Raw genomic sequence first — 27438 nt, 5'->3', positions numbered from 1 at the left:
AACCGGCAGTGATCCCTCCACGTGCGGGGGGGCCGCCCCGGCGCGCTCATTGGTCGGCTGGCCGGAAGCCGCGCCCCCATCCACCACCGAAACCTCTATTGGCTGTGGAGGTGCATGACGTAAGTGCCAGTCTGGCGCTCGCGACCTTTCCATAGGCTGAGAGGTTTCGGAGCTGTAGAGGACACGTGCCGGCGGCCTCACGCGGCAACTTGTTTACCCAGGAGCTGGGGATTTTCCTTGACGACACTTTCCAGACTGCTGCGTGTGCGCAGGCGCAGTGGTGAGCTGCACGCAGGCGCAGACGTAAGAGGCGGCGGCGAACCCCGGGCGGGATGAGCTCGTACACGGCCTCGGGGCTCCTGCCTCGCGTGGCCCGAGGCTCGGCCAGGCCCGGGGAGCTGTGCCGGCGTACCGGGCTCACGGGGTGCGTGACTGGAGGCTCGGTCAGGCCCGGGGAGCTGTGCCGGCGTCCCGGCGCAGCAGCCGGTCCGAGGCGAGCTCAGTCACTACCCGCCCCGCCCGCCGAGAGCGCAGTGCCAGCTCAGTTACATAATACGTCCGGATTACTCTGCGTGGAGCCGCGATCTGAACCCTAGCCCCTAACACCGTGACGAAGGCGAATCCTGCGAACTGTGGGAACCCGAAGTCTGGAAGGACCCTGAGGTAGAGGAAGCCCTCGATCAACGTGGAGGTTCATGTGATAACGGACTCCCTGGGCGCTTCAAGCTGTCCCATAATCTCCGGGAAGGATTCTGAAAATCTGTTATTTTAGTAATTTCTTATGGACACAAAAAAATGTATCCATCTGAAAAACAAGAACTTTTTTTGGTGTTTCACACTTGACTGTAGCCAAAAGGCCAAAAAGCAGTGTATTTTTTTGTTGGTGTTTCAATGAAAAAAGTAAGACTTATTTGGAAGGCTAAATGATAGAAAGGAAAAGAGATCTTCCATCTGCTTCCCCCCAACACACACGCACACCAGCGGCCTCAATGGCCAGCGCTGAGCCTGGAACGCTTCCCCAGATGGCCCACGTGGGTGGCACTGGAGCAGTCGTGCCAGCAGCTGCTTACCCTGCTGTATCCTAGCCCTGATGAACATCCATTTCTGACGCAGCACCCCCAGTAGTGTTAGGAGCCCACAGGCTTGGGACTCCACTAGGGGTCTCTCCTGCTGCCAAGTCTTCACGATGCCACCCACAGAAGGTGCCGCACAGAACTCACCTGGCACGCTACTCACTGTGAAAATGCCTGAGGACAGGGATGCTAGGGTGACACACCAGAGGGGTCACGCATGGGAAGTAGGCCACTGCCAGCCCACTCTGCACCACACCCAGGCTGGCCTCTGCTGCCCCTTCTGGACATTGGCACTACTAGGCACAAAGAAGCTTTGTCAAAAGTGACTGTGAACTTCAGGCCTAAGAATGAATGCCCACTGGAGTGGCTGCAGAGCATTTTAAGAGTTAATTGTGGAGCAGACAGGGCAGGTGCTTAAAGCCACCACCTGTGGTGTCAGTGTCCCATATGAGCGCAGGTCCTAGTCCTGGCTGATCCATTGCTCATCCAGTTCCTTCCTGATGCTCATGGGAAAGCAAAGGTTGGCCCACATGCTTGGGCCCCTGCACCCACATGGGACACCCAAGAGCAGCTCTGGGCTCCTGACTTCTGATGGGTCCAGTCCTGGCTATTTCAGCTACTTGAGAAATAAACCAGTAGTTAGAACTCCCAGAGTGCTTAAAGAAGTCGTGGAGGTACAATGAAGTCAGCGGCAGAAGCAGGCCCCAGGCAAGGGGATGAGACCCCAGGACTGCCTGGTTGGCTTACACACTTCAGCTCCTGGTGCCCCCTGTGGCCACTTTGAGAATCGCATTGTGCACTGCCCAAGGTCAGGGCCTGGAGCTAAGCCAAGGAGTCTTACACCTGCTCCTCCAGTGTGTCCAATGTCCAACACCCTTCCCCCTGGTTAGGAAAAGAGCTTACAAGAGACACCACTCGATTACTTGTTACACATTTATTGTACATTTTCACAATCTGGATGCGCCACAGAATTGGGGGCATGAGGTGGGGGGAGAGGGGAGGCAGGGGACACTGGGATAATATGGGGGAGTCTAGAACACAGCACCCCCACCCCCAGCATCTCTCCTACCCTTCCACACCACAGTTTAGATCTCCCTGCTCCCCCTCCCTCCACACAGAAAATCTGGAGTGTGGGGGAAAGAATTGGGGCCCCTCTCCAGTGGCAAGCTAAGGGACTACACCCTCAGCCCCCTAAAATTGTGCCATTTAAAAAAGACATTAGACCCTCTATCACTTCACCCAGTGAGGGGCCTGCTCGCTCTCTGGGCTCCACAGCCCTGAAGAGAAGCAAGGACCCCCATCACCCACCAAGTCCCATACACACATTGGCAGTGACTAATACCCCACCCTGAATTGAGGGGGTAGTCAGAGGAGCTGGGCAGTGATGGGGCAACACCCCCAAATTAGGAAGGAGGGTTTTCAGTCCAACCCCAAGCAGGGGTGAGGCCGGAGATCTCAGGCAGGAACTGGGGGGATTCTCTGCCCTGCGCCACTCCTCCCCAAGGCAGTGATGACCCCCCCAAAACACACACTCATACTGGCAGCCACCCCTCCCAAGAGAGACCAGATTGTGGCCAACCCCCAACTCTCCTGGGGTGAGGAGGTGGTGGATCAGGCAGATGGAAGGGAGGGAGACCCCACAGGAATGTTGGCTGAGTGCCCCACAGGAAAACTGGGGACAGGAATGTAGGGAGACCCCGAGTGGCAGAATTATTGGTCCATCATAACACACTGAATTCCAAGACACTTCCACGCCAGCTGGGGGGAGGGAGGGGAGGGCACAAGAGGTCTGGAAAATGGGGATAAGGGAGGCAAACTGGACTAGAGGGGCTCGGAGTGGGCAATTCTGGGACCAGAGCAGCCTGGCTCCCCAAAAGCCCTGACTCCCACCCCCACACACCTGTAAGTAATGTCGTGCAAATCAAAGTGTGATACAAGGACCACTGGAGACTAACTTCTCAGTGGGAAAAAAAAAAAAAGTTTGCAAGAAGACCCGTGGAACAAACAGCAAGGAAACCCAAAGGGATGTTGGTGTGCAAACGATACGCTAATTATAATATGCTGGAAGCTCCCAGAACATCTTGGGATTCTTAGGACCCAGTGAGGTCAGTCTCAGAGCCTCCCGATGGATGCACAGAAGATGCATGGAGGGAGGCCTGGACAGCTGCTTTTCCCATTTGGTGGGAGGAGAGCATGGGGGCGAGAGGAGGGGAGGACAGAAGGGTCAGCTAGACCCAGGGCAAGGAGAGGGCCTATTGCATAGCAGATGCAAATGAAAGGGCTTGGGGTGGGTCAGAAGGAGGGAAAGAGAGGCGAGGATGGGTACAGCTCAGGAAGGGGTGTTAAGGACAACCGGAAAGAATCTTCTAGTAATAAAACTACAAACAGACCAAATATATATAATATTATATATGTATAAATAACAGCTGGCTATTTACAGGGGGCACACACACAGACACACACGCACACACACACGGGTCTGGGGAGGGGCTGAGAGATATGGCTGAGAGGTGGAGGGATGGCTGGGGGTTTGGGGGAAGAGGCCCTTCTCTAGGCAGGGCAGCCTCCTCAGGGACTTAAGTGCTGAAGTAAACTGTGGAGAGAGGGAAGGGGAAGAAGAGGGGGAAGAGAGAGAGAGTGGTAATGTCAGGCCTGGCCCTGCTCCAGGCCTCCCCACACCCTAGCTGGCTGGCTCATGTCCCTTCCCCTCTCTTGGGGCTGGGACCTCACCTCCACACACCCCACCTCTCAGGGTCTCTGGAACCAGCAGCTGTCAAACAGCAGAGCGTTTGGCTTCCTGGTTATGTCTCCAGTCCCTGGGCCACGTCTGCCTTCCCGTGTCCCAATGCCAGGGTCCCCAAGCTGGGCACTGAGGCCCAGTGGGTCCTCAAGGGAGATGAGGCAGGAAGTCGGACTGGGGGAGAGGGGGGACCCATCAGCTTTCCTATTGCCCAAATCTGAATAGAAGTTACGCAGAGCCAGGCACAGGGCAGCCTACCCGAGGTCTCTGGCCCTCGCTGAATCACCATTGCTAAGCAGCGCTATGTCTTTTGCTGATGAGTGCAAACTAGGCTAATGACCTTCAAACCCACACTCCACAGGGGAATCCTGTCCAGAGAAGGGACCCGGCCACTCCTGCCCCACTCACCGATAATGATGATGAGGATGATAGCGCAAATCACTCCCAAGATGATCATCATCTGGAGGGGAGGGGGGAGGGTCAGTGAGACCAATGGCCACCCTTCCATCCACCCACCAGGTCTCCTACCTGCCCCCCTCGCCCCGCCCCCGCCCTTACTTTGAGGTTTTTCCACCAGTATTTGCGCTTGAGCTTGGCTGCACTAGTTTCAAACTGGGAGGCCCCTGCCTGGAGCGCATCCGCACGGTCGTCCAGCTCCGACAGCTTCTGGTCCCGCTCCAGAACCTTGTCCACGTTCACCCTCATGATGTCCACCACCTGGGGGAGGGGCCCAGGAAGCAGGGAGTGTGCCGAGGTCCACCTCAAAGAGGGCACTCCTCGAATGCGGGCCCAGGGTGCACGCCCAGCATGCAACCCTGACGCTGTCAAGTTAACATGCCAAGGACACACAGAGAACATGCCTAGAGCAATACCTGGGGACATGCAAGGAGCACCCATCAGCCGCGTGCTGGCAACCAGACATCTCCCAAATCATAGCAACCCCCTCTATCTGAGGGCCTCAGGCAGCATGGCAGTCATGGGGGCACACCTTCCCAGGGCTGGCACACCCCAAGCTCGCCCTTTCAAGTGTGCACTGACGCAGATAGCTGGGGCAGAGGCACCGTCTGTCTTTGTCCCCAAAGCCACGGCTGTCAACTGTCGCCACCCCCAACCCCAACCCAGATGGGCACCACCCCTGTTTATGCCAACCTGCCCAGGGCCCTTGTCGGAGCCCACACTCACCTCATCCACCTGGGCCTGGGTCTGCTGCAGTCTCCTGTTGCTGGTGAGATTGGGAGGGGGCGCTGGGGGGCCGCCCTCCCCGGCCGGGGCGGCAGGCGGGACGGTGGCAGCGGTCGCGGACCTGAGAAGCAGGGAAGGATTAAGGCCCCGCGGCCAGGGCTCCGCCCATCCACCTGTCCCTCGGCCGGTCCTCCCGTCCTCCTGCCCACCCGACGGGAGCCCCGGTCCCTGCCCAGCCCCTCGCCGCCGCGTGACCTTGAGCGAGGCCCCCTCCTCCCCCTCCCAGCCTCAGTTTCCCCGCCTGTCAAAACAACAGCGGTGACAGGGGCGGGGCGGGGCAAGGCAGACGCCGGGTCCGCATCCTCCAGCGCGGCCATCGCCCCGAGCCGCGGGGCTCCCCGGGCCGCCGCGCAGTCACGGGAGGGCGCCCGGCAGAACGCCCGTCCCTGGGACCCCGGGCCGAGGCCGGGCAGCGCGCGGTGCTGGCAGCGGGGCGGCAGACTCACATGGCGGAGGCAAGCGGGCGGAGGACTTGGCAGCAGCAGTGATGGCGGCAGCGGCGGCTCGCGCTGGCTCCGACTGGCGCTGGCTGTCCGGGACGGGAAGATGGCGGCCGCACGTCACCCGCATCCGGGCACTGCGGGCGGGGGCGGGGCCCGGCAGGCGACACGTTGCGAGCGCGGCCGCGGGGGGCGGGGCGAGGGTCCGGCAGGGCGGGGTCCCGCGGTGTCCGGGCTGCCCACACGCGCACCGCGTCCGCCCCCGCGGCCCGCCGAAGCCTACCGCGTCCGCCGCCGGGGCTTCCACCCCCGGGGCCTCCCGAAGCCCACCACGTCCGCCGCCGCGGCCCGCCGAAGCCCACCGTGTCCACCGCCGCGGATTCCCCAAGACCCCGCCGCGGCCTCCTCCGAGCCCCCCGCGGCCGGGCCCTGGCTACCCATGGCCCTCTGCAGCTGGCCTCGAACCCTCTGCTACCACCCTGTGCTACCGGCCCCACACCTCTACCCCTAGCCACATGCTCTCTCTCCCGTGACTCTGATCAACCATTCCGCACCCCTCAAAGGCCCCGAGGTGTCGCCCTAGCCGCATCTCCAAGCCCCCTCTTTGGCCCTCACAACCGGCTGCGTGTCGGGATAGGGTGCGGACCCTCCTGCTAGGGTGGAGCAGGGTGGGTGGTGGAAGTGGATGCTCCCTGTCACTTGTCTCGGGAAAGAGGACACAAGGAAAGCAGATGAGGAAGACTTTTCCCCCACACCACCTCCCACCAAGGTTCCCCCTTTCCTTTTCCCAAGGGACCACAGGCTGTGAAAACCCCAGGGAAAAGGGCAGAGGCTGCTCCCTGACCCCACCGGGACACCTTCGCTTCCTTTGCAGGCCGCAGCTGGCCAGAACCCTAGCTCTGCCCCCAGGCTGGGGTCAGCTGCTCCCAGACCTGGAGAGAACTCTGAGTGCCAAGGACAGAGCTGGTGGGCCAGAGCAGGAGCCATATTATAGGATGCCACTTGCCCACTTGCCCACTTGCCGTGGGGAACCCCGGGGACACACACTACATACACAGGTCACTGAGACAGATATGGGAGAGTTGGGCCAAGACCCCCCACTCCTCACTGAGCTTTATTTAGATCCTCCAGACAGACAAGCAGCTGAACCTACTCCCACCCAGCTTGTTGGTGGTGGGAGGGGAGTGGGACAGGGCCCCAGGGTGGGGACGGAGAGCTATCCATCTGGAGCAGGCAAGGTCAAAGTGAGCCTGAGGGAGACAAGAAGCATTTTTTTAGGGGCATCATCCCGTTGGCTGTGGGGTGGGGGGTGCTCACACTTTTCCCGCGGGGGGGAGGGACCCTGGTGGTGTTGATGTCTTACACAAACCAGGGCCTGGCTCCTTCCCTCCCCCACGCAGGCCCTGAGATCCTCCTCCATTGCAGCACCCCCACCCCCAGCAGCACAAGCCTGGGGAATGGCTCTGTCACCAGAGGTGTCATTTCCCAGCTGTCTGGGGGAGGTGAGTGAGCAGGGAGCACGTGTGCTGGGTGCAGGGACACAGCCCCAAGGAAGCTCAGCCGCTCTCCCTGAGTGTGGGGAGGGGGAAGGCTCTTGCTTTTGGCCGTAGATGTCTTTGTAGTCAGAGAACAAAGCCAAGGCCCAGGCTTTAAAGTTCACATGCCAACATGGAGTGGGTTGGAAGGAGGTTGGTATAAATGGGCAGAGCTCCCAGCTGGAGGGAACCTGAGGGTAGAGCCAGTCCTGATGGTGGCAGAGGAGTCCATTGTGTCCGGATGCTCCTCATTGTGCCCTGGCTAAGTCCAGGGCACAAAGCCCCAAGGCCTGGGTGTAGCTCAGAGAACTGGCACATCCTGGGGGCAGAAGCAACCTCAACAAAACCGCCGTGGAGGTGGGGGACCCAGGCGGATCCAACCTAGAGAGAAAAGTTCCTCCTTACCTGGCCCCAGGAACCCAACGCAGGCTGGAAATTCAGATTTGGACTGGTGGTGGGAGCAGAGCAGAGGAACAGAGTTCATCTGGCAGTAAGAGAATGTTTTCTGCCAGCAGGTACAATGAAGACCCAAAATAGAGGTGAGATGAGTTACGCTGGGAAAAAGAAGCTACTTGCATAACTAGAGATGCCAGCTTCCTTGTTTACCTGCTTCGGGAGTGGGCGGGCAGTGCTGTGCCCCCTGGGGCTGGTAGATACAGATGCCCCAGAGCCAGAGGGAGATTGGGAAGGAGGAGTTGCCCAAGTTCATTTCTAACAAGCACCGCTGGTGAGCCCGCCAACACTGGAGACCACGCTGTAATATAAGGCTGTCTTCCTCTTCCGGCAATTCCCAGTCCAGAAGCTGGGATGGAAGGCAGTCAGGTCGTTCCTGATCTGACTCATAAACTTAACATGAGTAAAAGCTGACCCAACTGGTGATTGATTTGGGGGACCTTCTGTGTCCCGCGTGCAGCTGGCAGAAGCGAGGCCTATCCCATGAGGAACAGACAGGCTGTGAGTGGATTGGCTGCTGGGCAGTGCTCTTCACAGCACCAACTAATCCTGGCACAAACTCAGCTAGGGCTGGAGAGCTGGCCAGGGAAGGTGAATGTGTGCTCGATTTCTCATTCTCTCCATTTTTTTTTAAGATTAATTTATTTGGGCCCAGAGCAGTGGCCTAGTGACTGAATTCCTCGCCTTGTACATGCCAGGATCACATATGGGCGCCAGTTCTAATCCCAGCAGCCCCGCTGCCCATCCAGCTCCCTGTTTGTGGCCTGGGAAAGCAGTTAAGGATGGCCCAAAGCCTTGGGACCCTGCACCCATGTGGGAGACCTGGAGGAAGTTCCTGGCTCCTGCCCTTGGATCAGCACAGCACCGGCCATTGCAGTAGTCACTTGGGGAGTGAATCATCAGACGGGAAGATCTTCCTCTCTGTCTCTTTTTCTCTATATATATCTAACTTTCCAATAAAAATAAATATTTAAAAAGAGATTACTTTATTTTACTTGAAAGTCAGAGTTACAGAGAGAAGAAGAGACAGATCTTTCACCCACTGGCTCACTCTCCAAAATGGCCTCAACAGCCAGAGCTGGAGTAGGTACCCACCAACCAGAATCCAGGAGCTTCTTCCAGGTCTCCCATGTGGGTGCAGGTGTTGAAAGACTCAAGGCATCCTGTTCTGCTTTCCCAGGCCATCATCAGGGAGCTGGATGGGAAGTGGAGCAGCTGGGACCTGAACCAGAGCTCACATGGGATGCCCAGGTCAGAATGGCAGCTGCGAGGTGTATCAGAATTTAACTACTCCTCTGTTGACTCTACTTTCTGACTCTACCAAAGCCAAGAAGGGCTCCAGAGAGCAGCCTGAGCTTTCTCACTTCACTGTGTGCAGGCAGGCAGTCCTAAGTCCCAGGGTGTGGATACTTGTGGTTTTGATTTTGACAGATATTATCAAGTTGTGTGTTAACCGGGATTATGAACCATTTTTACTGCCACCAACATACAGGCGAGGCCTGTTTACCCATGCCATTTCTAACTCCCTCTGAAGCTTCTTGCTCTTTGCAAATAGGCTGAATATGGTGTGACTGGCATCGCTCTGCTGATGAAAGGGGTTATGCATCTGTTCCGATGCCAGAGCTCTTTGTATGTTCCCAGCTGAGAAATGTCTGTGAAAATGTATCATTTTATTGCCTTGATATCTTCCTTACAAATCTGTTAAGAGATGTTTTTATGTGTTTGGTGTTGTGGCACAGCAGGTTAAGTCAATGACTGTGATGCAAGGAGCCCAAACGGGCACCACTGCGTGCCCTGCTTGAAGTCTAGTTCCCTGGCGCCTCCTATAGGAATCAGCAGAAGATGACTCAAGGTGCTTGGAGACCCAGTGGAATTCCAGGCTCCTGGCCATTTGGGGAGGGAACCAACAGATGGGAGATCCTCTGTGTCTGTGTGTGTGTAACTCAGCCTTTCAAATACATATATTTTTTAAAAGATTTATTTATTTGTTATTGGAAAATCAGATTTGCAGAGAGGAGAGACAGGGAGGAAGATCTTCTGTCCAATGATTCACTCCCCAAGTGGCCGCAACGGCCAGTGCTGCACCGAAACGAAGCCAGGAGCCTCCTCGGGGTCTCCCATGCGGGTGCAGGGTCCCAAGGCTTTGGGCCGTCCTCGACTGCTTTCCCAGGCCACAAGCAGGGAGCTGGATGGGAAGTGGAACTGCCGGGATTAGAATCGGCACCCATATGGGTTCCTGGCACGTTCAAGGCAAGGACCTTAACCACTACGTTATCGCGCCGGGCCCCAATACATACATTTTTAATAAAAGAAAAATAAAATGTTTAAATTGCATTGCTTATGTACAATATATATTACCAATAGTTTGCCTAGATTACCATCTATTTTTCAATGTTTGCTTATGATTTTTTTAAAGATTTATTCATTTTATTACAAAGTCAGATATACACAGAGGAGAGACAGAGAGGAAGATCCTCCGTCCGATGATTCACTCCCCAAGTGAGCACGATGGCCGGTGCTGAACAGATCCGAAGCCGGGAACCTGGAACCTCCTCCAGGTCTCCCAAATGGGTGCAGGGTCCCAAATCTTAGGGCCATCCTCGACTGCTTTCCCAGGCCACAAGCAAGGAGCTGGATGGGAAGTGGAGCTGCCGGGATTAGAACCGGCACCCATATGGGATCCCGGGGCATTCAAGGCCAGGACTTTAGCCGCTAGGCCACGCCGCCGGGCCCTGCTTATGATTTTTTTTTTTTTGTTTTAATTTGTTGTTTCGGCTTTCACATCTCTATATATAGTTAAATGTATAATACTTTTTTTCATGGTTTCTGTGCTTTGCCACCCTTCTTAGACATGCCTTCCTCACTCTAAATTTACTTTTTAAAATTCCCTAGAAGGGCACCATCACCTCTGCAATGCTCTTGCCAAAATGTACTCCCTAACTGTGAAAAAATAATGGGCAAATCATACTGAGGATTATTCTGCAAAACAATTATCAAGTACCCTTCAGATGTGTCAAGAGCACACAAAAATGGGGGGTGAAAGGGGCAGAAATCTGGTGCCAAGGCAAGTCAACACTTGGGACCCCCATATCCTTTGTTGGAGTCCCAGCTCTGCTTCTGATCCAGCTTCCAGCTAATGTCCAGCAGGTGACAGCCTGAGTGACGGGGTCCGGTCCACCCACATGAGAAACTCAGGTTGAGTTCCAGGCTCCTAGTTTCAACCTGGCCCTGTCTTGGCTGCAGCAGCCAACTGGGGAGTAAGCCAGAGGATGCAAGATCTCTGTCCTCTCTCCCTCTTCCCCCCTCTCTCTCTGCCTTCCACAAAGAATGAAGAACTCAACCGAGTGGAAGAAAGCAAGAAAGCAAAGCAGATGTGCCAACCAGAGGTACTGTGAGACCCAGAATCAGACGTTGAGCCAGAAGTGGCGCTGGTGAGAGAACTGGCAGGACACAGTGAGACCTGTGGGGTCACTCATGGTTTGGTTCAAGTGCTGATGTCGATGCTTCCATGATCGTACCATGGTTATGCGAGACGTGACCATTCAGGGGAGCTGGTGGAGAGTATTTGGCAGGAACTTTGCACTCTTTTCACAAGTCTAAAATTATTTCAGGGGCTACCGCTGTGGTATAGTAAGTTAAACCTCTGCCTGTTATGCCAGCATCCCATATGGGTGTCAGTTCGAGTCTGGGCTGCTCCACTTCCCATCCATCCAGCTCCATGCTAATGTGACTGGGAGGACAGCAGAGCCAGGACTCCATCTGGCACTCCAATAAGGGATGCTGGCATTGCAAATGATGGCTTGATCCCTTCTGCTACAACATTAGCTCTTATTTTACTTCTGATTTCTAAATTTTTATTTATTTTTATTTTATGTGAAAGGCAAATAATCTTCCATCCACTGGCTTACTCCAACAATAGCCAGAGCTGGACTTGGCCAAAGCTGGAACTCAACCTGAATCTCTCCACATGGGTGCAAGAACCCAAACACTGGAGCCTTCCAGGACACACTTAAGTAGGAAGTTAAACTCAGGAGCAGAGCCCAAGCGTAAATACTTGGGATATGGATAATCCGAGCAGGATCTTTTTTTAAAAAAAAAAAAAAAAAAGATTTATTTTTTTATTGCAAAGTCAGACATATACAGAGAGGAAGAGAGACAGAAACTAAAATCTCCTGTCTGCTGATTCTCTCCCCAACTTGCTGCAGTGACCGGGGCTGAAACGATCTGAAGCCAGGAGCCAGGAGCTTCCTCCAGATCTCCCACTCAGGTGCAGGGTCCCAAGGTTTTGGGCCGTCCTCGACTGCTTTCCCAGGTCACAAGCAGGGAGCTCGATGGGCAGTGCAGCCACAGGGACAAAAACCAACACCCATATGGGATTCTAGCACGTGCAAAGAGATGACTTTAGCCACTAGGCTACTGCACCGGGCCCTGGAGCAGGGTCCTAACCCTTGCTCCAAACACCTCCCCATGTAAAAGGAACAGTTATAGAGATCTTGTATCTACGGGTTCAATTCTCTAGCCCTGGTTGAAACCAGGAGCCTTCCTCCAGGTCTCCCACAGTGCAGGAGTTTAAGCACTGGGACCATCCTCCACTGCTTTTGTAGGTGCGTGAACAAGAAATTGGATGGGACTCAAACCAGCACGAGTGGCTTAACTCACTAAACCATAACACGGATTATTCAATCATCTCCTTATCACCCACGGGATCTTATCTACTGAAGTCTATTTCTGGGCTTTCTCACAGGCTCCCTTGGCCCGACCCATCCCACACGCAGCAGCGTGGCAGTATTTGAATCGCATCATTTTACAGCATGCTGGCTTATCTCAGACCAGGCTGCCCCTTCCCACAAGTTCCAGGGTTGTCAAGACTTATGCCTCAGCCAATCACCATGGCTGGAGCCAATGGGACTCCCTTATTGGCCAGGCTTGGACCACACATGATGATACGACCCACATGGACTGAGTGGGAACGGGAGCTGAAAGCAAAAGGAATAAAAGGGTGCGAATACAATAAGGGTGAGTGCTGGATGGGGACGGATGACACCATGTTTCCCACCATGACAAAAGAGTCCCAGAAGGAAATCAACTCTTCCCCACACACCTGGATTAGCTTAGTTCATTCATCGTCTCAACAGTTAAAGAGATTTTCTTGTGAGATAACCTGAATCACTCAGCAACACATGCCACCTTATCCCCAACAGATTTTTAGAATTTGTTTGCACCTACAAGTGTTTCCCCTTGGAAAATTAGCAGCCAGATTCAAGGTCGTTTGTGCAGGAACTCCATCCACGTCGTGGATGGTGGGAACTCAACTGCTTGGGCCCTCATGCACTGTCTCCCAGTCCCATGAGTGGGAAGCTGGATCTTAAATACGGAGCAGTAGGGACTCTGACCAGACATCCTGCACCTGTTCCTCCAGCTCAGTGAAGTCCCTGATCCTTGCGGGAAAAGGATCATTGAGGCAGATTCGGCAGGCCCCTAGCCACAGACTCCTCACCCTCATTGAGGATGTGGGACAGTCAGAAGTCACTGGGAGTAGGGCTATCCTTGCTGGTTTGAGCTGCAAGACCTTGTTTAAAGGGATGATGAAGGGAGTGGTGACCACCACCACCACGGAAAAGGCAACTAAAAGAGACGGGTGACAGTCCTGAGTTACAACCCCAGAAACGGACACATACTGAATGACAGCTGACAAGCTAGGCAAACGGGAACCACCGCTATTCTGAAGCCACGGGAGGAAGTTCAAAAGTGGGGAGAGGTCAACACATCACATGCGAGAGAGGAGTGGGACTAAAGTCTGAGGAGTGATTTTGAACTTGGAACACGGAAGCTGCTGGTCCTGGCAGGAGCAGAGTGTGCTGGCAAATGTTTAACTAGCTCTTAAAAAAAAAAAAAAGGACATGTAATTACATACAGAGCTAATTTTTTTCTAAATTGAATTGATATAAAGTGTGTGTAGTACAGACTTGACAAACAATAATAAAATAGACAATATTCTTCATCATAAATCCCTGTTGTACCTATGATTCCATAGGTGTTGGGTCCAAACTATAAGTGCAGTTCCAGCATGAATGTTGGTTCATACCTTCATTCATGTGTATTTTTTTCTAAGATGTATTTATTTTTATTACAAAGTCAGATATACAGACAGGAGGAGAAACAGAGAGGAAGATCTTCCACCCAATGATTCACTTCCCAAGTGACCACAATGGCCAGTGTTGAGCCAATCTGAAGCCAGGAGCCAGAAACCTCCTCCAGGTCTCCCATGCAGGTGCAGGGTCCCACCACATGGCTCCCAAGGCAGTAAAGTCCTTCCCTTGCACATGCCTGGATCCCATATGGGCGCCGGTTCTAATCCCTGCAGCTCTACTTCCCATCCAGCTCCCTGCTTGTGGCCTGGGAAAGCAGTCAAGGACAGCCCAAACCTTTGGGACCCTGCACCAGCGTGGGAGACCCGGAAGAGGCTCCTGCCTTCTGGCTTCGGATCGGCTCCAGATGCTGCGGCCGCTTGGGGAGTGAATCAACAGACGTGAGATCTTCCTCTCTGTATATCTAGCTTTCCAATAAAAAGAAACAACTATTAAAAAAAAAAAAAAAAAAACCAACTCCTCGAGACTTGAGTGTCTTCTTTGTTCAGGATGATGACAATTTTCAACATCTGGAAAATATTTTCTCAAATGTTGTGTGTTATTCACATAACCATGGCAGAGATTACATTCTTAAGTTATTTGCAGTATTTTTTTAAATTTACTTATTTTATTGGAAAGGCAGATATACATAGAGGAGCAACAGCAAGTAAGATCTTCCGTCCACTGATTCACTCCCTAAATGGCCACAATTGCTGGAGCTGAACCAATCTGAAGCCAGGAGTCAGAAGCCTCTTCTGGGGCCCCGCACCATGGCCTAGCGACTAAAGTCCTCTCCTTGAACGCCCCGGGATCCCATATGGGCGCCAGCAGCTCCACTTCCCTTCCAGCTCCCTGCTTGTGGCCTGGGAAAGCAGTCAAGGACGGCCAAAGCTTTGGGACCCTGCACCCACGTGGGAGACCCGGAAGAGGCTCCTAGCTTCGGATCAGCACAGCACCAGCCGTTGCAGTCACTTGGGGAATCATCGGACGGAAGATCTTCCTCTCTGTCTCTCCTCCTCTCTGCATATCTGACTTTATAATAAAAATAAATAAATCTTAAAAAAAAAAAAAGCCTCGGGCCCGGCGGCGTGGCCTAGCGGCTAAAGTCCTCGCCTTGAACGCCCCGGGATCCCATATGGGCGCCGGTTCTAATCCCGGCAGCTCCACTTCCCATCCAGCTCCCTGCTTGTGGCCTGGGAAAGCAGTTGAGGACGGCCCAATGCATTGGGACACTGCACCCGCATGGAAGACCCGGAGGAGGTTCCGGGTTCCCGGCTTCGGATCGGCGCGCATTGGCCTGTTGCGGCTCACTTGGGGAGTGAATCATCGGACGGAGGATCTTCCTCTCTGTCTCTCCTCTGTGTATATCTGACTTTGTAATAAAATGAATAAATCTTAAAAAAAAAAAAAGCCTCTTCTGGATATCGCCCATAGGTGCAGGGTCCCAAGGCTTTGGGCTGTCTTCTGCTGCTTTTCCAGGCCACAAGCAGGAAGCTGGATGGGAAGTGGAGCAGCCAGAACATGAACTGGCACCCATACGGGATCCCAGTGCATTGTTAGATGTTAGGCACTCTGCTAATGCGCCAGGTCTTTACCTTTTAATATTTTCTTCCGTCACTTACTTAAAATCACAACCCACAAGGGCGGATCTGTTCCATCTGCCGATTTCTGTGGTGTACTGACTTCCAGCAAGGCCAATTTGAAATTTAGCAAAGAGACACACACAATAGATAATGGTGAAACCCTGAGAAAAGTACTGGAGCTCCCGGCTCCAGATTGGTTGAGCTCCAGCCACTGCAGCCACCTGGGGGAGTGAATCAATAGAGGGAAGATCTTTTTATCTCCCCTCTTCTCTGTACATCTGATTTTGTAATAAAAATAAGTAATCCTTAAAGAAAATTGGACTTGCGACATGCAGTCACAACCAAGCTTAAGAACGTTTTATGGTAAAGGAGCTTGGGAATCAAAAGTTGTGAGCACTTTATTGTCTGTTAAAGTATGTGCTTAACTGTAAGCCATGTTCAACACTCATCTCACAAACCTCTTTAGAAACCAGTCATTTTCCCAAACCAATGGTTACTCTCCAGAAGTAAATATAAGAAAACGCTCCTTCCAGTAATACGAAAAAAAAGCTGAGTGATCGTCAGGAAGAATCAGATAGGAGCAATCAGGGTGTTGCAAGTCCTGATTACGCAGAGACGCTAATCACGCATCATGCGAACTCCAATCATCATGTTCTATCCCTCCCGGAGGAGGAACAGGTAAGGATTAACCCACCTGACGATAACTAAAGCGCAGCTGCCATTCCGTCTTCAGAGGAAAACATTCCCTTACAGTGAGGGTGAACATGGAACGCGCTCGTCTGAGACACTTACCTATACACTTACCTATCTTCTCTTATTTCAATTGTATTTCTACATTCACTTAGCATCCTTTACACAATCCTTTTCATTCGACTGCCAAAAAGGAGTAAACTAACCCCTCCCAGAATGCAATGCTCACCTACGGATCAGCAACTTCCAAGCCTGCGCACTGTTTTATTTGCATATCCCCGCCCCGTCAGCGCTCTACCGTAATAACCAAAATAGAAGCGATACCCGTTATTTCATGGGCAGGAAAGCAGGCTCTTCAGTAGTTTGGCCACCCCAACTGCTTCCTGAAAACTATAAATCTGGATCTTACTACAAAATACATTTTATTTATTACAAAGCACTGACTCAAACGCTGATAATCCCAACCTGGGAGAAAATTATCCTAACACTGACATCCGCCGCCAGACAGACAGTTTTGGGGGCTCGATACCTCCTTTCTTCCTGGAACGGTAAGTTTCTTGCTCATCCAGCCCTTTCCTCTGCGGTCTTGCAATGAAAGCGATAGAGATCAGAAAGGTTTCTTTTTCAGCCCAAACACAGCGATGAATAATGCCACTTCGGTGACAGCTGGGAGTGCACTGTGGAGGACGGGTGGAGAGTTCAATATAAACCCCCAAGTCCACTATTAAATACCCAACTCTACAACCACAGCCCCACACAAAGTGTAGAGGGTGAGACTGTAGGGGCACTTCAAAAGATTACAGGATGATGAGTGCATTCGGTATCTCAAACACTAAAGAAAGAGCTGTATGTAGGGGTGGAGGGCAAGCCTTCAGACTGGGGACAGCCATCCCCACCAAATCCCCAAATACTGGGTTCCACCGCACCTGCAGAACACAAAAATGTACCAGTACGTGGTGCACTCCCAACGCTCGAAAATGAAGAAGGACAGTGCTACAGACGCACTGCAGTGCGCGCCGACGGCTGGGCAACACACAGCAGAGTCAAGGAGAGTTTTAGGGACCACAGGTAGTGATGGGCTAGGAAAGTGTCTGCCTTGGGGGCTGGCATCTCAACTGGGGTTCGGCTTCAGCTCCCTGGCACACCGCAAGAGCCAGAGTCAGCAAGCCCTGCCTTTGGAGTGCTGAGGCAGCCAGGGCTGAGCCTGCAACACTTGAGGTCCCACATGGGAGCAGGTAAAAGTGGGCCCCCAAGCCTCGTGTCTGCTTGATGCTCTCTGGCTGAAATCACCGCCTGCTTCACAATTTGAAAGCCAAGAAAACCCTCCCAGGCCCTTTTTCCACACTCCTAGACTCGAAGGCAGCTGTGATGCAAGGGGGTGGCGCGGACAAGTGGACAGGCGGGAAAAGGATACAGATGAGGCTCTGGGTGCTGTTGAACATGGAGACTCCTGAGAGGAAACCGGCCAGCTCCACCGCGAAGAGGCCCAGCGTGACCGAGAGGGCGGCCAGCAGCCTGCACACAGCAAGGGCCAGGGGCTCAGGCCTCGGGACTGGCAGACCTCCCTCCCCTGCAGCTACCTCGGGGTCCGACGGTCCCGCTCCGTCCCCCAGAACTCACTCCAAGTCCCGCTTCTCGTACTCCTCGCGGGTGAACCTGAGGGGCAGGCAGGCCTGGACGTTGCTGTCCTGGGGGAGCAGGGAAGAAAGGGAAGGAAATAAGAGAGCGGAGGTGAAGATGGGGTGTGCATGGGGGGACTCCCAGCGGCTAAGCCCAAGGGCGGGGTGGGGAGAGGGGGTGGACAGAGGGCAGCCGTGGGTTCTTACCCGGGACCAGAACAAGGTGATGACCACCACCAGATGGGCCAGCAGAGTCAGGAAGCGGGAAGGCACGAGCCCCGAGATCCGGCTCATTGTGCCTTCAGGGAGAGGCGAGGTCCACAGGCTCCTCGCTGCAGGGATGGGGTCGCTGCACGAGCCTCCCGGGGGCCAGCGCGGAGCAAGCTTCGGCGTCGCTCCTTCCCGCGCCCCAGGCGCCGCCCCGTTGCCGTGGTAACCGGACACGCGGGGCGCGCACCGGGAGTCGCTGACGATCTCGCGAGAGCCGTGAAGTCTCGAGCCGCCTCCACGGAGACGTGCGGAGGGGGAGCCGAGGGAGCGGGGTGTATGGGTGGGCGCCCCGGCGGCGCGCGGGTCTGTCCCCGGCTGTCCACGCTGACGTCGCCGGGAATGGCGCCCTGGCGTAGGAGTAGCTGAGGGACGTGAGGAGCTCGGCGGCCTGGAGAAGGGCTCTCACCCCCCAACCCCGTCCGACATCTTGGCGGCCGCCGCCTGAACTAGGCTGTGGATGCGGGAGGACTGGCAGCCGGCAGGGAAGCGGGTGCGACAGACCCTGCGCCCCAGCGAGAGGCCAGGAGCCGGCTCTTCCCGTCGGCCCTGCTGGGGTCCGATGGCCTCTCGCTGTCCACGTTGCTGACCTCGGGCCTCACAGGAAAGCCCAGGCCTGCAGGACCTGGCCTCGAGGCACTTGCCCCCTGCATTTGAGGACAGTCATGTTCCCTCCCTGGCGCAGCGCCTTCAAGTCAGTGCGCATTAACAGAAAACCGGATATAGGATGTTAGCTAGCTCTTAAAGCGGAGACTTCAAGTGCCTAAACACTTCACCTCCAAGCATTTCTGACTTATGTATTATTCATTTATTCAATAAATGGACCACCTAGTTAAGTGCCAGGAACTGTGCGGGGCTCTGGCATCCAGCAGCAAGAAAAATGCCCCTGCTTCTATTTACTTGAAAGGCAGAGATCTCGCATCCACTAATTGACTCCGGATATGCCCTTCCTGGGAGATGGACAGTTAATATGCAGACAAACAATATAATATCGGCAAGGTAAAAGGAGTTACAGTTAATGTTAAGTTTAAAATGTGTTTATTGTGGAGCTGGTGCCATGCTCTGCTAGCATCCCGTGTAGGGTTCAAGTCTTGGCTGCTCCTGTTTCCTGCTAATAGCCTGGGAAAGCAATGCAGGATGGCCCAAGTGCTTGGGCCTTTGCACCCATGTGGGAGGCCTGGAAGAAGCTCCTGGCACCTGGCATCAGACTGGCTCAGCTCTGGCCATTGCAACCACTTGGGAAGTGGACCAGTGCATAGATCTTGTCTCTCTACCTTCCTTTCAAGTGACACTTTCTGTACCAGCTGCTGTCACACATTTCCCTTGTCCCCATTACAAGTGGGCAGACGGAGTGTTCTAGAATCACATCCCGCAGAGCTGGCAGAGCACGGATCCCCGGCTCCTTCTGCTTATTTTTCATGTGGCTTTCTTGAGTTGGCTTGGGCAGAGTCATAAAGACAGCTTGTTTCCCACTCAACTTTTTCTCTGATTTCTACATCAGCCGGACTTGAATTTCAGTTGAGGAAACCTGGCCAGCATCAGCGTGGAGGTCCTTGGCGCCATGAAGTTCAGCTTCCACAGCTGAGCCTTGAGGTGCAAGCACGAGAGACCAACAGCTGCTGGAGCCCAATGTGGCTTCTGCTTGAATTCCAACTCGATTTTTCCGTTTTTTAAAAAAGATTTTATTTCAAAGTCAGATTCCCCTCCCCCCCCCAAAGATTTTTGTTGTTGTTGGAAAGGCAGATATACAGAGAGAAGGAGAGACAAAGATCTTCCAGGACTGGAACCTCCTCCAGGTCTCCCACATGGGTGCAGGGTCCCAATGCTTTGGGTCGTCCTCAGCTGCTTTCCCAGGCCACAAGCAGGGAGCTGGATAGGAAGTGGAGCTGCCGGGATTAGAACCAGTGCCCATATGGGATCCTGGGGCGTTCAAGGCCAGGACTTTAGCCACTAGGCCACCGCGCCGGGCCCATACTTCATTTTTCTAATCAAGGGAAATTTTAAACTCATGTGAAAATCAAGTCACCAATATAATGAACCCCCTGAGGTTCCCTGTTGGGCCTCACCAGTTACCAAAATGGGTCAGCCTTGTCTCCCCTCCCCCCTCATCATATACCCTTCCATGTATTTAATGAGGCGTTTGCATCAGGGACCAAATAAAGTCTACTTGATTGACATGGCATAATCTTTCCTCAAGTTTTCCCCCCACTTGATCCTGTCACCTTCCTTTGCTTGCTGAAGATACAGGGCCCTCTGCAGATCCAGTTCTCATCGTGTCATTTCTTCCCCAGACCCTTTAGTTCCACAGACTGCTGGTCACATCTGGTGGTGGATGAGTCTCACACTCAATGCTCCGGTAAGAACACGGCACGAGGCAGCGTCTGCCCCTTCTCCTCCACCTCCGCAGGAAGCCTGCCAGTCTTCTGTGGGGTAAGGTGTGAGCAGGGGTTCAGGCAAGGACATCTCACCTGATCGGTCTGCATTGCCCAACTCGTGATTTCCTTAGCGATTGCAAAATGCAGCATGTCCTACTTCTATCCCTCCTTCTGCGTGGGTCAACTAGGATTCTTCTGTCTACGAATTTGCCCCATCACCTTTTTATTTTCCATGAGGTGTGGGTCGTGTGGGAAAGCAGGATGTGTGTCCATTACTTTTTCATAATCATGTTTTCACAATCACGTTTCTCTAGCATCCTACTGTAACTTAAAAAAAAAAACTTATTTATTTGAAAGGCGGGGTTACTTAGAGGGAGAGACAGAGATCTTCCATCTACTGTTTTACTCCTCAGATGGCTACAGAACCCAGGGCTGGGCCAGTATGAAGCCAGAAGCCAGGAGCTTTTTCCAGTTTCCCATGTGGGTATAGGTAGGGGTGGGGTGGCGGGAATCCTTCACTGCTTTCCTAGATGCACAGGACCGGAGCTAGATCGGAAGTGGAGCAGTCAGGACTTGAACTGGCGCGCATATGGGATGTCAGTGTCACATGCAGTGGGCTTCACGTGTTATACCATAATGCTTTACCCAGAATTAACTCTTTAATAGCGCAGTAAACCCACAGATATTGATGTCATTTATGTATTTCAATCCTTTGTGGTTATTTTTGATGGTCTGATTGTCCCTGACATTTTCTCCTTTTCTATGGAGATGAAGCTCACATACTACAGTGGCATTACGGCATAGGGCTCACTGGCCTTGAGCACAAATGCGAGGCTGTACACTCACCACCCTTGTCTAATTGCAGAGCGTCTTAACCAACCCGTGACGCCGTCCGTCCCCATTTGCCTCCTCCTAGACTCCAGCAGTCACCGAGCTACTTCCTGTTGGCATGGATGGACCAATTCTGTGTATTCCATGTAACGGGAATCATTCAGTCTGGGAGGTTTTGGTGTCTGGCTTTTCTCACCTGACATTGCAGGAAATCACAATGAAAACGACAAGTGAGAGATAGGAGCATGAGGGCGAGGATCCAGATGCCCAGGTCAGACCGGGCTAACAGGCTTAGAGAGCTCAGACCAACCTAGTGCCCCGTGCCTGTGTGTCTGCCAGTCAGACATGCGGCTTCAAAGACAATGGACTTGGCATCCCAGCAACACTCAACACAGCTGCTTACTTCTTTCCCTCTTGAGATGCTATCTTCAGCCAGTGCCAACAGATGGCTGGTTTGCTTTGCTGTTACTAGGGGCCAGACCCTCCATCCCATCATACATATTGGTCTCCAACTTTTAAATTAACAGATGAAAAAAGAAAAACTAACCTTGACCAGTGCACAGCCCTCTCAGACTACCAGCTTTTGGTCTCTGGACCCGATATAGGGAAATATTGCACTTGGCCTCTGTCCACCGTGGCAGCCATGTGGCTGCTGAACACTTGAGATATGGCTAGGAAGGTTGGGGAGCTGAACCTGTAACATTTTTTTTTTTAAGATTTTTTAATTTTTTTATTACAAAGTCAGATATACACAGAGGAGGAGAGACAGAGAGGAAGATCTTCCGTCCAATGATTCACTCCCAAGGGATCACAATGGCCAGTGCTGTGCCAATCTGAAGCCAGGAACCAGGAACCTCTTCTGGGTCTCCCATGCAGGTGCAGGGTCCCAATGCTTTGGGCCCCTTGACCGCTTTCCCAGGCCACAAGCAGGGAGCTGGATGGGAAGTGGAGCTGCCGGCATTAGAATCGACGCCCATTTAGGATCCCGGGGCTTTCAAGGTGAGGACTTTAGCCGCTAGGCTACGTTGCTGGGCCCTGAACCTGTAAGATTTTGTTTTATGTGCCACAGAGTCGCTCTGTGCCCAGGGTTCTAGTCCGTCATTCCTAGCAGCCAGACTCATTGGGCCATTTACCTTTTCAATCCAAATGTTCCACCCCACCCCATGCTCTTCAGCTATTCAGTGGTATCTTGTTCCCACGGAAGCCAGTCTGTTGCCCACCCCCAGGGATTTAGCTAAAACAAGCCCTCATCGATTTCGCAAATCCTTTCTGCAACACATATTACAGGAATTGGGCCAGGTGCTGAAATATATATTTCCTACTGCCTAATATTTTGTTGAGGGATACAACAAGAGAACAATTGAAATGCAAATTTTGGGGCTTATCAGGCCAATCCTTTGCCTGCAGCTCCAGCATCCCATCTGGGTAGCAATAGAGTCTCCACTGGTCTAGCTCAGTGCCCATGGCCTGGGAAAGCATCAGCTTGGCTCCTTTGCCTGACGCCCCCTGCCCCACCCACATAGGAGACCTAGAGGAGGCTTCTGGCTCCTGACTTGGGATTGGCTGTTGTGGCCATTTTGGGGAGTGAACTGGCTGATGGAAGATCTCTTTCTCGGATATCTGGCATGTCTAAGATATACCTCTCAGATAAAAATAATTTTTTAAAAGTATTTATTTCCATTTTTAACCCAGTTTTATTTGGAGAGAACAGTTCCCATCCACTGGTTCACTCTCCAAACATCTACAACAGCCTTGACTGAAGCTGGGAGCCCTGGAGTTGGGCCAGGCTGAAGCCAGGAGCCAGGAGCCCAAGCCGGATCTTCCATGTGGGCGGCAGGCACCCACCTAACACCAGCCATCACCACTGCCTCCCAAGGCCTGTATTTAGCAGGATGCTCGAATTGGGAGCCAAGACGCAAATCAGACACGGGACACAGGCAGTCTAACTTCTAGACCAAATGTTTGTCCTTAAAATGTAGAGCCTCAGTGCTATGCTAGAGATGACCCAGGAAAAGCCTTTTATTACGGAAATGGGGAGGGTGGTGAGTTTTGAGTGGGAGGTAAGGGGCATCAGGTGGGGAAAACAGGCAGAGGGATGAGGTTTAGAAAAATGATCAAGCAATAGCAGGGACAGTGACAGACAAAGGACCATCAGTTGAAAATGATTTTGCATGCTGAGGGGGGAGCGGCTGAAGAATCAGATAAAGCTACTTCCACTAACAGCTGTAAGCATCCGGGCTCTCCACCTCTTCTCTGTAGTAAAGAAACCCTCAACTGCTGATTATCGCCGCTGCCAGTTCACCGAAGAGGACACCGACACACAGGCAGCTGGAAAAACTAGCCCAGGTTACGTAAGTGCTAAGCAGCAGTGCCAGCAGGTGAACTCTGGCAACCTGGTTCTGTGACCTGGCACCGGGGAACTGCACGTGTCTGCGATTGGTGCTGGGTGCCATCGACCGACTGCCAGACCGCAGATTCCCACAGGCCGACGTCACACAGCTCGTCCTCGGTTAGGCTTCAATGCCAAATCGCTGGCTTCTTCCCCTTTTGGCCCAGACTGTGGGAATGCGCTAACGCTGATCCGGACTTCTACAGGGAGCGGCAGCAGGGCGCACAGTGCAGACTTTGGCAAGACGTTCGCACCAGCTCGGTGGCGAGCTGGATTTTGACCTCGTTTTGACCTCTTGTAACCACTGTGAAGCTCCAGAGCTCCCCACTCCTCCCCCTCAAAAAAAAAAAAAAAAAGGCTTTGCAAAAAACTTCACTAGGCAGGGAGGGATGACAGGGGCCAAGCTCTCTCCTTTGCCCCAAGCAAGCTTTGTGCTTGTGAAGTCGATTCTACACCAGGGACTACATTGCGCTTTGGTTAAATGGCCCACAGCCTACAGGCGCTGACCTTGGAAATTCACTCATCAGATTAGGACTGCAGTAGCGGGTGGGAGTGGGGATGGGAATGGGGCAGGGGGAGGGCTGGGCACAGGACACCTGCCCAAGAGACGGAATGGATAGGATGCGGCGGCGGAAATGGGCTGTGAGAGAGAAGTACCTGCCGGCCGGCGACTCTGGGGGGCCTCTGGCCGAGTCCACCCAAGGCCGGCCTGTCTCCCCACCTTCTTTCTCAAGGCACCGGCCCCCTCCGGCTTCAGAGGCACTTTCTCCCAAGTCCCCCCAACTCTGCCTCACTGGAGGGAGCTTAAGACAAAGCATTCCCAACGTTGACAGGGATGGAAATCTCAGCAGCGGTTCTCTCCAGGAAGGGAGGGGCGCGCGTCCATTGAGAGGGGACGCGAGGAGAGTGGCTGGCGCGTCCTGGGTCGCACAGGTGCGCGAATCGGTCCAAGTTCATTAGGATCCACCAGGAAGGTCCGTCCTTCTCCTCCCAGGTACGTCGTCCTCACCACGGTCAGCCGGCTTCTCAGCCCGGTTCCCCCCGCGCTGGGCACGCCTGGTGGTCGCCCTCGATGCCCAGCTTGACCCACCGGACAGGAAGGCGGATGCAGCCCCTGCACGGGCTCCTCGAACCCGCGGCTCCCGCGCCCCCCACCACCGATGACAGCGGCCATGAACAGACCTGTCCCGGGCCTTGGCCGGCCGACCTCGTGGCGCAACGGTAGCGCGTCTGACTCCAGATCAGAAGGTTGCGTGTTCAAATCACGTCGGGGTCAGTTACTTTTTACAAATTCTCCTCCTTTTTAGCTTTTATTTATTTCCCCCTTTGTTTTCGGCCTCAGCGCTCCCTTAGGAGACCAGGCACCTTCTTCTCCGGGGTCAGGAGGGGAGGGCTTCTGGTGCCCAAGTCAGAAAGAGGGCTTTGAGGCGGATTCGATACCGAAATCCTGAGGAAAAAAACAGGCGCGCAGCTCCAGGGGGGAGGTCGGGGAAGGCGCAGCTCCCAAGGAGCAGGCTCCGGGTTCCTCGTGTGCTCCGGTGTCCTCGCCCGAGTGCTCGTGGCGGGGCTGGCCGGGGTGCCTGGGGTGCTCGGGGTGCCTGGGCTGACCGGGGTGCTCGGGGTGGCCGGGGTGGCCGGGGTGCCTGGGGTGCTCGGGGTGGCCGGGGTGCTCGGGGTGCTCGGGGTGCCTGGGCTGGCCGGGGTGCTCGGGGTGGCCGGGGTGGCCGGGGTGCTCGGGGTGCCTGGGTGTCGCGGCCGGGGAGGCCGGGGTGCCCGGCCTGTGACGGGTGCCCGGGCTGGCCGGGGTGCTCGGGGTACTCGGGGTGCTCGGGGTGCCTGGGCTGGCCGTGGTGCTCGGGGTGCCTGGGGTGGCCGGGGTGCCTGGGGTGCTCGGGGTGCCTGGGCTGGCCGGGGTGCTCGGGGTGGCCGGGGTGGCCGGGGTGCTCGGGGTGCCTGGGGTGGCCGGGGTGCCTGGGCTGGCCGGGGTGCCTGGGCTGGCCGGGGTGCTCGGGGTACTCGGGGTGGCCGGGGTGCCCGGGCTGGCCGGGGTGCTCGGGGTGCTCGGGGTACTCGGGGTGGCCGGGGTGCCCGGGCTGGCCGGGGTGCTCGGGGTACTCGGGGTGGCCGTGGTGCTCGGGGTGGCCGGGGTGCCCGGGCTGGCCGTGGTGCTCGGGGTGCCCGGGCTGACCGGGGTGCTCGGGGTGCGCAGCCTTCACCGCGAGGCGTGCTCCGCGGGCGGCAGGCGGAGCGCAGGTGCCTGAGAGCAGAAGCGCCCAAGTGAGCGTGTGGACGAGGTGGCCGAGTGGTTAAGGCGATGGACTGCTAATCCATTGTGCTCTGCACGCGTGGGTTCGAATCCCATCCTCGTCGGCTGGGGCTTCCCCTTACAGTTTTGTGTTTCGGACGGAGTCCGCTTCCTTTGTCGTTTGCTGGTTGTCCCCGGAGTCTTCCTCTCTCCAGGCCGCTTCCTGCCTACATTTTCCAGTGCGATCACGCAAAATAACGCAACTTCATCCTCCGTGGAGCTGACCGGGCCAAGAAAAAATGGCGCGTGGCAACCTCAGCGGGCGCCGTGGCTTAGTTGGTTAAAGCGCCTGTCTAGTAAACAGGAGATCCTGGGTTCGAATCCCAGCGGTGCCTCCTGCTCCGTACTTTTGCAAACGGCGGGCAATATTGCAAACGTGGTTTTTCGACACACGCGTCCCTGTGCTCCGCGGTTGCCCACTTGCAGACCTCTAGGCTATTTTGCAGCCGTGCGTTAGGACGTGGTCGCGTGTGTCACTTACACACATGGATGTGCGGCCCCGGTGCGGCAGTGACATCATCCGCGCCTTTCAGTATTGAAGTTCCACCTTTGCCTCTTGGAAAGTGCTCAGCGTTTCCATGTTGTGTTTTCTCGTTTTCCAAGGACAATGACTCATTTCTGAGGGCTGAATAATTGCTTAATTGACATAAACGTTTTTGGATACCCTGTTGTAGCCGGCCGGTTAGCTCAGTTGGTTAGAGCGTGGTGCTAATAACGCCAAGGTCGCGGGTTCGATCCCCGTACGGGCCAGTCAGTGTTACTTTTGGCGTGTTCTTTGTATTTTATTTATAAATCATATAGAACGACTTCAAACGCCAAAAGAAACTGCCAGGTGGTAAAAAGGGGTGGCCTCTGTAGAGGAAATTTAGAAGATCCCCTGTTCTTCCTCGGATTTCTTTGTACATCTCAAGGCCATAACACGTGGCCGTTGAAGCTGTGTGAACTGCAGAGTGGGGACACAGCGATCCCAAACCATCCCCCCCGGCGCCGGGATCAGCAGCGCCTGGGAAGCGCTCAATGACCCCGGAAGACACCCTTCCCTGTCCCTCCTGGAGCGCCTCCCTGGGTGTCTGCTTTTGCGGAGCACTCCGGAGGTGATGATGTATCTCATATCGCCCTTAGATCTGCTAACAGCTGGCACCCCATTTCTCTCCATCTAGCCCGGGACTCCCACCCCACGAACAAGCACGATCACCCCTCTTGCTTCCGCGCCTCCAGCCCTGTAGCCCCCACAAACACAGCGTCAGCCTTAGCAGCAGCAGCATTTTAATTCCACAAATAAAAACTCAGAAAGCCCAAACGGATTCAGACCCTCCACGGCAGGGGGGCCACAATTCTCCCAGCACCGGGAGAGCGGCGAGAGGCCGTCCGCCTCTCCCTCCACGCCACACAAAGCTGTTCCTCCGAGCTCCACCCTGGTTCTGGCTGGGGCAGGGGGTCTGGGGAGGCAGGCCCCAGTGGTCAGAGGCAGGTTAGGGACCTGCAGGTGTGCGTCCGACCCAGATCCCACAGCCCCCCGCGCGGGGCGGGCGTCAGGATGGCCACAGCGGCTGGGGCCTCCTCTCGTCCCTTCTTGATCGCGCGTGGGAGTGGTGTTTCCCCTCCCGAGACCTAAAGCTCCAGGTCCGCGGGGAGGACGCCCTGGCTAAGCGGCAGAGTTGGGAAGCACAGAGGTGGGTAGCTACAGGTGGCCAACTGAACAGAAGCGAGCAGCATCCCTCCCCGCCGGGGAACACCCGTTAGCGCTTCCTCCCGGCCCGGAACCTCC

At 54.6% G+C, this 27438-nt stretch overlaps 2 protein-coding genes and 5 non-coding genes across 7 annotated transcripts; 4 read left to right on the top strand and 3 right to left on the bottom strand.

Annotated features, from left to right (window-relative positions):
* Positions 1-1988: 1988 nt before the first annotated feature.
* VAMP2 (vesicle associated membrane protein 2) lies at positions 1989-5658 on the bottom strand. The gene is made up of 5 exons (XM_004594763.3): positions 5502-5658; positions 4996-5116; positions 4372-4530; positions 4222-4273; positions 1989-3666 (listed from the first exon to the last, which is right to left on the bottom strand). Coding segments are annotated over exons 1-5 (351 nt in total). The 5' UTR covers positions 5504-5658; the 3' UTR covers positions 1989-3649.
* Positions 5659-15763: 10105 nt separating this feature from the next.
* LOC131482462 (U8 small nucleolar RNA) lies at positions 15764-15895 on the bottom strand. The gene has a single exon (XR_009247018.1). It is a non-coding gene; the product is annotated as a U8 small nucleolar RNA (small nucleolar RNA).
* A 228-nt stretch (positions 15896-16123) lies between these two features.
* On the bottom strand, positions 16124-17847 carry TMEM107 (transmembrane protein 107). Its single transcript, XM_058675923.1, has 5 exons — positions 17711-17847; positions 17505-17572; positions 17299-17399; positions 16811-16907; positions 16124-16561 (listed from the first exon to the last, which is right to left on the bottom strand). The coding sequence occupies exons 1-5, from the start codon at positions 17795-17797 to the stop codon at positions 16492-16494; spliced, it is 423 nt and encodes a 140-aa protein (XP_058531906.1). The 5' UTR covers positions 17798-17847; the 3' UTR covers positions 16124-16491.
* Positions 17848-24569: 6722 nt separating this feature from the next.
* On the top strand, positions 24570-24641 carry TRNAW-CCA (transfer RNA tryptophan (anticodon CCA)). Its single transcript has one exon. It is a non-coding gene; the product is annotated as a tRNA-Trp (tRNA).
* A 1012-nt stretch (positions 24642-25653) lies between these two features.
* On the top strand, positions 25654-25735 carry TRNAS-GCU (transfer RNA serine (anticodon GCU)). The gene has a single exon. It is a non-coding gene; the product is annotated as a tRNA-Ser (tRNA).
* Positions 25736-25931: 196 nt separating this feature from the next.
* TRNAT-AGU (transfer RNA threonine (anticodon AGU)) lies at positions 25932-26005 on the top strand. The gene has a single exon. It is a non-coding gene; the product is annotated as a tRNA-Thr (tRNA).
* A 341-nt stretch (positions 26006-26346) lies between these two features.
* TRNAI-AAU (transfer RNA isoleucine (anticodon AAU)) lies at positions 26347-26420 on the top strand. Its single transcript has one exon. It is a non-coding gene; the product is annotated as a tRNA-Ile (tRNA).
* The last annotated feature ends 1018 nt before the right edge of the window (positions 26421-27438 follow it).

This window comes from Ochotona princeps, chromosome 17 (assembly GCF_030435755.1).
Source record: "Ochotona princeps isolate mOchPri1 chromosome 17, mOchPri1.hap1, whole genome shotgun sequence".
Taxonomy (NCBI): domain Eukaryota; kingdom Metazoa; phylum Chordata; class Mammalia; order Lagomorpha; family Ochotonidae; genus Ochotona; species Ochotona princeps.
This window is presented reverse-complemented; position numbering and strand designations above follow the sequence as displayed.

Coding starts and splice junctions, on each gene's coding strand:
- TMEM107 (XM_058675923.1), bottom strand. CDS start 17,797: ATGAGCCGGATCTCGGGGCTCGTGCCTTCCCGCTTCCTGACTCTGCTG. Junction 16,908..17,298: donor CAGCACCCAGAGCCTCATCT/GTATCCTTTTCC, acceptor TGTGTTGCCCAG/CCGTCGGCGCGCACTGCAGT. Junction 16,562..16,810: donor TACATTTTTGTGTTCTGCAG/GTGCGGTGGAAC, acceptor CGTCCTCCACAG/TGCACTCCCAGCTGTCACCG.
- VAMP2 (XM_004594763.3), bottom strand. Junction 4,531..4,995: donor CCCAGGCCCAGGTGGATGAG/GTGAGTGTGGGC, acceptor CCCCTCCCCCAG/GTGGTGGACATCATGAGGGT. Junction 4,274..4,371: donor ACTGGTGGAAAAACCTCAAA/GTAAGGGCGGGG, acceptor CCTCCCCTCCAG/ATGATGATCATCTTGGGAGT.